This window comes from Nilaparvata lugens, chromosome 9 (assembly GCF_014356525.2).
Source record: "Nilaparvata lugens isolate BPH chromosome 9, ASM1435652v1, whole genome shotgun sequence".
In the NCBI taxonomy this organism is placed as follows: domain Eukaryota; kingdom Metazoa; phylum Arthropoda; class Insecta; order Hemiptera; family Delphacidae; genus Nilaparvata; species Nilaparvata lugens.
The window spans coordinates 41,813,870-41,822,898 of record NC_052512.1 but is presented as its reverse complement, the minus strand read 5'-3'; the positions used below and the strand labels follow the sequence as shown (position 1 = coordinate 41,822,898).

The 9,029-nt window shown below is 36.3% G+C and overlaps 1 protein-coding gene across 1 annotated transcript in view; it reads right to left on the bottom strand.

Annotated features, from left to right (window-relative positions):
• The window catches only part of LOC111056308 (probable E3 ubiquitin-protein ligase HERC1), a 151,523-nt gene that overhangs the window by 117,914 nt on the left and 24,580 nt on the right, over nucleotides 1-9,029 (bottom strand). Inside the window, exons 11-12 of the mRNA XM_039435338.1 lie at nucleotides 4,227-4,351; nucleotides 41-220 (exon numbers count right to left, since the gene is read on the bottom strand). Coding sequence (XP_039291272.1) covers nucleotides 41-220; nucleotides 4,227-4,351 — 305 coding nt within the window. The remainder of the gene's footprint in view (nucleotides 1-40; nucleotides 221-4,226; nucleotides 4,352-9,029) is intronic.

Here is a 9,029-nt window from a genome sequence, read left to right as displayed (position 1 = left end):
TTGAATTGGTTTTTTATCATAGAAAAAAAATAGAATGTACAGTACCTATGACAGGAGACCAGGCTAGTGAGATGGGCACATGACTGTGCGTGAGCTGGAATCTGGTGCGACAAACCTTGACCGAATCTTCCTGCTGCCAAACTCGACACACTTTGTCATCACTGCCACATGTCGCCAAGTACTCACTGCGGGGGTCCCACTCTAGCGCCGACACTGCCGTCTGTATATTTATTTATATTTATACAATCATATTTAATGATACACAAATCTATATATATATATAAAAGCGAAGTGGCACTCACTCACTGACTGACTGACTCACTCACTCGCAGAACTAAAAATCTACCGGACCAAAAACATTCAAATCTGGTAGGTATGTTCAGTTGGCCCTTTAGAGGCACACTAAGAAATCTTTTAGTAACATTTCAACTCTGAGGGTGGTTTTTAAGGGTTTAAAGTTCGTCTTTTAGCATGTATATTCTTCTTATTCTCTTAATTATAATAGAAAAATGTCCATACCATATGTTAATATAGAACTATAATCTAGAGAGAGTACCTCTTCGAAACAGTTGTTAACTGGTAACTAAATTAATAATTTTGTCAGGTTGGCATTAAGTTGAGTTGACTTTGTTAGGTTGGCACCAAGTTGAAGATTGAAATGCATTTATCGCGGAAAATTTGATTGGGCACTGCTACTTCAATCCTGGGAATATTATGTTACTAGCCGTCAGGCTCGCTTCGCTTGCCATATCCGTTTAGCCAGATGTTTAGCCTGGACCCCCGACTGGATCGTCCTAAATTATGATAAAAATGCTCAAATGAAAATCAGCTCGCCTGCTGATCTCGGTCTCGGACGATCCAGACGGGGGTCCAGGGGGCGGAGCCCCCTGGCTAGACGGATATGGCGAGCGAAGCGAGCCTGACATCTAGTCAAATATATAGTCAAATGCATACTAGTGACCCCCTGGGTTGGAGAACACGCTCAAGAACTGTTGTATGTAATCTTTGATACAACGTTTAATGATACAGAGTTGATAAAAATTGTGAAAACAGCAAAATATTTCTCTAGCATGAATAATTTGACAGTAGGTTTCATTGGGGATCCTATTTGAAATGAAAAATTAATCTCCAAATATTACTCTGTCGCTTCAACATCTTTTACCCTCATATGAAACCAAATTGATTTTTTGAAATGAGAAGGTGGTCATGTAATACATGATTTCGATACAAGAGAAAATAAATGGCGAAAACCGCACATTGATATATCAACCCCTATCAGTTTCTTGATGTGAAAGTTGTAGATTACAGCGTGAGTCATATATATGGGAACCCTTCAATAAATTGGATACTGTTTTAGATATAATACTGTAACTTTCAGGATAAGTTATTGGTCGAATACTCTACCTTTTGACGTACCGTACAACTGAATTAACCCCCTCAAAAGTTATTAATTTATACTTAATTTATACCCCATTATTAATTTATACTTATCATCATCATATTCCTCTTTTTCATCTTCTATTTTAGTTAAAAAATTATTGCAGTTTCTATCTCTCTTTAATTTAGTGAATTTTCTATATTAGATTAGACTTCTACTATATTATATTATACTATTAATATATTAGAATTGTAATTTCTGTTGTGTCGAAAGGGCTGTTATGGGAAGTATTTCTTCCTCGTGCCCTCATATTGTAATGTAGATAAATAAATTATAAATTATAAGGGTTGAAATAACTCAACCCCTCAACCCTGGGGTATTCTGCCTAATCAGGTAGAATAATCTACCTTTTGACATACAGCTGAGTTTCAACCCCTCATAAGGGGGTGACTTAGGGGTTGTAGCTCGAATATTTTAAATGTAAATACCCATTGTGTGATACAAAATTTTAAAGGCCCATCTGAAACAAGTAAGATGACATCAATAAAAATGTTCTATGATACTTTTATCCATTTACTGTTATTAGATGGAACATTTCTGTATGAATGTTATAATAATTTCTTCTTTCATAATACATTTTTTATGCTGTTGTACTCCAGAGCGAAGCTCGGTCCCCGATATTTTTAATAATTGAAACAAATTCTATTCATGATACAAAGTTTACAAAAGAAAAAATCCCAATCAAATAATTGGTCTATTGTCAAGTTTTACAGTCAATTTTACTTTCACTATGAGAATGGAACAATAAAACTAAATTCATTCTATTTGTGTTTCAAAGAGACCCTTGTGAAGCATGGGTTACCGTCTAGTTTTAAAATAAACAAATCAAATCAAAAATTTTCATTCACAATACAAACAGTTGAGGGTCCTGCCAAACCCAAAGGTTTTCGGCGGGTGCCCAGGAACATGAAAAAATGAGTTTATGAGTTACAAAAGATAAATAAACTTAGACAAAATAAATATTACACTTCAAAGATTTTAAGTAAAAAATGAAAGAAAACTAATACAAACCCAAAAATAAAATAAGAAATATACATCAGATTTTGATACAAAATTAATAAAAAAAGGGAAAATGAAAATTTATTAGAAAGGAATCAAATCATAAGGAAAAGGGAAATAGTTATTTGTGCAACTAGTGCGCAAAGTGACAGTTTGCTGCATCGAAAGAAACGTTTACGCCCGAGCCGTAGGCGAGGGCGGAATGGTTTCTTGAGTGCAGCAAACGAACTTTGCGCACGTATTTCACATTAAATTTTTCCTACAGTTACCATTGAATATGAAAAGTGGGTAATTATGGGTAAAATTGCCTGAAATGCATCAAATGTTTTTCTGTGTAATTTTATTATTGATAAAAACCTTAATCCTAAAATCCTAAAGTCCTCGTTGTCCTTGGTTATAATATATAATGAATAATAATTAGCGCGTTGTGCTTGGTTGCACCTCTGCTCACTATAGCAGCCACAGCAGTCACTGTTACCAACTTCATTTTGATTTTGCTGCACTGTTGCTCCATATAACCTACTAAGTATTTTGCGTTGCCATGTTGCAAATCTGGAGTACGCAAAGTACTCACTTTGCGCACTAGTGCGGAAAAGTGATTCTTTGCAGCCTGCAATCAGTGCACAAATGGTCACTTTTCAGGGTATCTGTAGGAAAAATTGTTTTACACAAGTAATAGTACATTTTTATCGTTAAGGCAGGCGGCAGTGACAATAAAAGGAAAATCTTAAAACTTCAACCAGCAAAAATTGAAAAATTCTAATAATGTAAGAATATGCTGTCATTTTTTCAACTTGACGTTTCTTAAATTATATGTGTACGTTTTTAATATTATTAGTTTCGTTTTATAAATTGAATGTGCTGTTATTATTGAGATACAACATCACATCCTTCTTAGAGTAGTCACTAATATTTGGAGGAAGTCTGTTAAATCTATATATATAAAAGCGAAATGGCACTCACTCACTCACTCACTCACTCACTCACTCACTCGCATAACTAAAAATCTACCGGACCAAAAAAATTCAAATTTGGTAGGTATGTTCAGTTGGCCCTTTAGAGGCGCACTAAGAAATCTTATTATTTTTATTACTAAGAAATCTTGTATATTCTTCTTTTCCCAATCTCTTAATTATAATTGAAATTTCCATATCATATGTTACTATAGAACTATAACCTAGATAGAGTACCTCTTCGAAACAGTTGTTAACTGGCAACTAATTAATAATTTTGTCAGGTTGGCATTAAGTTGAGTTGACTTTGTTAGGTTGGCACCAAGTTGAAGATTTAAATGCATTTATCGCGGAAAAATAATTGATTGGGCACTGCTACTTCAATCCTGGGAATATTATATTACTAGCCGTCAGGCTCGCTTCGTTCGCCATATCCGTTTAGCCAGACGTTTAGTCTGGACCCCCGATTGTTCTAACATATGATAAAAATGCTCAAATGAAAAATGCAGGCGAGCGAAGCGAGCCTGCTCATCTCATTCTTGGACGATCCAGTCGGGGGTCCAGGGGGCGGAGCCCCCTGGCTAGACGGATATGGCGAGCGAAGCGAGCCTGACGGCTAGTCACGAATATTAGGAGGAAGTCTGTTAAATAAGATTATATTTGTGTTTCAAACAGACCCTTGCGGAGCACGGGTTACCTGCTAGTTTTACAATGAACTTATGCTATTTTAATTATTGGAAAATAATTAATAATTATTAGATAACCTAATCAGAAATCTAGATGGATAGAACACCTACAAATTAATGCAATAAGAAAGTGGATAATAATTGTGTTACCTGGTGAGCCATGATGGTTTGAGTATCGTAGTTAGGACTTTTGTGACCGATCTTAACGGTCCCATCATTGAATCCGACCGCGAAATTCTTGTCTTCATCAAGCCAAACTATGTGATTCACGGATGCTGCAATTGAGAAGAAACAAGGCTTTAAATCCACTCATAAGGATTCCCAAACATGAATATATCGAGCGAAGTGAGGTCTAAGATTCAAGTCGACGGTTTGGTATTTCTCTTAATGTTTAAATGTTTATATGTTGCGCATTTACGGCGAAACGCGGGAATAGATTTTCATGAAATTTGACAGGTATGTTTCTTTTTAAATTGCGCGTCGACGTATATACAAGGTTTTTGGAAATTTTGCATTTCAAGGATAATATGAAAGGAAAAGGAGCCTCCTTCATACGCCAATATTGGAGTTATAATAATAATAATAATATCGACCTGGCTGGCTCAGGTCTGGTGTCAGAGTTTTCAGGTCGCAACTGATCAATTTCAGGGCCTCTGACATGACCTAACGACTACTTTTTAGGCAGCCGGGACCGACGGCTTAACGTGTCCATCCGAAACACGGGAGTGGCCCGAGATAAATATCTTGCCCGGGCCGGGATTTGAACCCGGACCTCTGAATCACAAAGCCAGCATCTGATCCACTCGGCTACGGCCACTCCTATATATTATTATTATATTGGAGTTAAAATCAGACTATAGAATTTTTCATCATAAATCAGCTGTCGAGTTGACTATAAATTGCATGCCATGACGCATGCAATTCAATATCTCAATGTAACTTGGTAAAAAATTAGCAGCTGTCTAGACTATAAATTTCATGCCTCATTGCATGCCTTATTGAATGCAATTTTTATTCACAATTAAATAGGATGCAAAGAGCTTATAACAGCTTGTCTGGGCGCCTAGATGTCTTCTGGTTTTCTCGCGCTAAATTCCGGAAAGCGTTACTATGATAATTAAATCTTGTGTAAGCATGATCTGATCAAATGAATAGTTGGTGTATCAGTGTGGAGGTGCTGTTAGTTTGTATCAGTTTGGGCCGTCGTTCAGTTATAAATGTTATCAATTCTATTGATAAAATTTTTGTTCATCAATTAATTTTTGTTTCATTAATTTTTGTTATTATATTCTTTAAAGTTTTGGAATTTTGAATTCTCAATTTGTTTCATTTTCACTTTTTTCATAAGTATTTGAAATCTTTGTATTTTTCACTTTTAAATTAGGTGGTATTTTTGTTGTTTGTATTATTAATTATTGCATAAGTTCGTATTATTACGAATAAACATATTATATACGTTTGTATCTGTACAATTTTTATTGTTAAGGAGACACTTTTGGGGAAACCCGTTGTCTCCATTGTGAATAAATAAATAAATGAACTATTGATTGCGTCCAATAACGCGAGCAATTAATAACTAAAATAACATAGTATTGTCTCTCGAACTTTCTCTACTTTGAACTTGGGCTGTCCTGTTGCCAGTATGTCTTGAATGAGATTAGCTTTTAAGGTTAGCATTTTTGATACACCAACCCCAACAGCCATTAGCCGTTTTCACACCGATATCTCGCTGACACGACATACAGACAGGACAAGAGGAGGCTGCGGTTTATGACTGCGCGAGGTCCACTGTTCACAGAACTACTAGTAGCTCTGTGAACAGTAGACCTAACGCTCATTAAGTTACATTGACCTGTTGTTGTTTTCTCAAAAAATTAATAAATAATTTATCAATATTTAAAATGTCTAGAAAAAATCCTAAATAAACATAGAGTTTCTGTCCTATCGTACCGTGACGTGTCGTCCCGGAATGTGAGTGTGAGCGCTGTTATCAGGTCTGGCTGTCGTCGATACGCCAATCCAATCAACCCATCAGAGAACATTCTGTGTTGTGTTGGCGAAAAATCGGTGTGTTGAAATTTACAAAATAAACTACCATAATGCTAATTTCCTACAAACATCATTTCTCACTTTTTCATGATTTTAGAAATCATTTTCTTTTCAATAATATTTGTTGCATTTTTAATCATCAGATTAAAAAAGGAAAATATGAAAAAAAAATTCTATCAATTTAAATTCAATTGAAAGTCCAATTGAAAACAATGCATCAAATCTAATCGTCCGATCCGTCCGATGCGTGCCGTTCATCCGATGACGAGAAAAAATAATGTAAAAGAAAAATGTTTTCTATCAATAACTCCAAACTCTGAACTAGAATCATGGCCTCAGCTTTTGGAAAGACAAAGATAGTATGGTCAATTGAAGGCGTAAATAATTATAAATTCAGGTGAGGTGGGTCCTTCCCGCAAGGGCCTTCAATGTGTCTTTCCATAAGCAACAGATGTTCTTTTGTATCTTCACAAAAGCAACGTGTTGCATCCGAAAAGATACTCGAGGAGCTTTAATGTATCTTTCCATAATCGACAGACGATCTTGCCTATATGCTGTTTCAAAGTCATTGAGGAAAAGCTACGGGACGCGTACTGTAGGCTACATCCTATACTATTAAACGAGCAATTTCTGTTTACATGTTTAGATGTTTTTATGTTCACATATAACATCGGGGAACCGAGCTTCGCTCGTTATTTATTTTTCCTACAGTTACGTTGAAAAGTGGCCATTGCTGCACTGATTACAGAACGCAAAGAATCACTTTTCCGCTCTAGTGCGGGAAACATTTTTCTGCACTCCAGATTTGCAACATGGCAACGCAAAATACTTAGTAGGTTATATGGAGCAACAGTGCAGCAAAATCAAAATGAAGTTGGTAACAGTGACTGCTGTGGCTGCTATAGTGAGCAGAGGTGCAACGAAGCACAACGCGCTAATTATTATTCATTATATATTATAACCAAGGACAACGAGGACTTTAGGATTTTAGGATTAAGGTTTTTATCAATAATAAAATTACACAGAAAAACATTTGATGCATTTCAGGCAATTTTACCCATAATTACCCACTTTTCATATTCAATGGTAACTGTAGGAAAAACTTAATGTGAAATACGTGCGCAAAGTTCCTCTGCTGCACTCAACAAACCATTCCGCCCTCGCCTACGGCTCGGGCGTAAACGTTTCTTTCGGTGCAGCAAACTGTCACTTTGCGCACTAGTTGCACAAATAACTATATAAACTATTGATAAACAGAACACAATTCTTTAAAATGATTGAGAAAGGACTAACAGGCACAGCCCAAAACTTTTTCTTCCCCGAATTTGATTTATACACTATAAATAGTCCAGAAAGTAGGTTATGTTCCATACACTTGAACTCAGGTTCAATTTTCAGCCCAACATTTAAAAACAAAAAAGTTCTAATTTAGATTATTTACAAATCAAATTGAATAACAAAATAACACTCACTAATCACTTAAATTGTCAAATAATGAATAACTTTGAAAATTATGATATAGGTACTATAGTTTAGAGTGATAAACCATGTCATGTCAACAAATCAGATTATTTTGATTGAGTCTATTAAAATTTCTATATTTCTCGCGAGATACGGTAAGCTGATTGATTACACAGCTCATCTCCCACACAAGCACATGAATCTCTGTTATCAACAGACGACGAAATTATCATCTGTTTTTCCAAGGATGAATTATCCTTTTCATGTCCTTCAGCGAGTTATCCAAGGGTTGAGACCTAGTGCATTCGAATATTCATATCATAAACCTACTATGTTCCAAATTTCGCGAGAATCGTTAGAGCCGTTTTCGAGATCCGTTGAACATAATATATACCCATATAACCAGATAACCTCATAACCATATAAATATATACACCATGATTAAAAAGAATACCACAACTTTGAAAATTGATAACTCTGCAAAGAATAAACGGAGAGTAAGCACTATCTGTCATCGATTCGAGGAAGCTCTGAAGATTATTTAGTTGCTTATTTAGTCCCATTGGCACTCATCTGTCCGTGCCTATTTGAATGAAAACTATTCGAGGCAATGGATCGGCCGCCAAGCAGCTCGAGACAGAGCACTTCATCACTGGCCTCCAAGAAGCCCTGACCTCACCCCCTGAAATTTTTTTCTATGGGGGTACGTTAAAGATAAGGTGTATCGACTGCCTCTACCAGCTAACATTGAGGAGCTCAAACAAGAAATGACAGCAGATATGCTACTGAGGGTGTGCAACGAGTTCGAGTATCGTATTGATATCACTCGAGTGTCTGGAGGGGGTCACATTGAACATTTGTGAACTGGTTTTCTAGTGGGGAAAAACTTAATTTTATACTCTTCATTTTGATTTACAACCCAAGTTTCTATTATGTTTCCTTGATTGAATACAGATTTTCAAAGTTGTGGTATTCTTTTTGAATCACCTGTATATACAGAAATTTCTCGCTTAATTATAATAGGATGGAGGCAAAGCTATGGGACGCGTACTGTATATGTCCATAAAACACAACATGAAAAAGCATGTTGAACGAATGTCAGCTGATAGGCTGTGTTGTGGCTCCTGTATATCTTTCGGATGCAACACGTTGCTTTTGAGATGATACAAAAGAGGCATCTGTTGCTCATGGAGGTTCCTTTTTATAATGTTGTATGTTTTTTGAACGGGTAGTATTGTAGTCTAGTGGCCCTACTAGTCCAGGCGCTGGCTTACATTGAGCATACATGAGAGAGGCAGAGAATTTGACTTCGATTATTGTTAGGGGGTCTTTAGTGTATATGAAACTCGATGTCGTCACGTCCCAGGTGGTCGACAGCTTGGGTGGAGGGGGTAAGTTGTAAAAAACGCGCGTTTATAAAATCGCCTGTCCTGCAGTTACTAT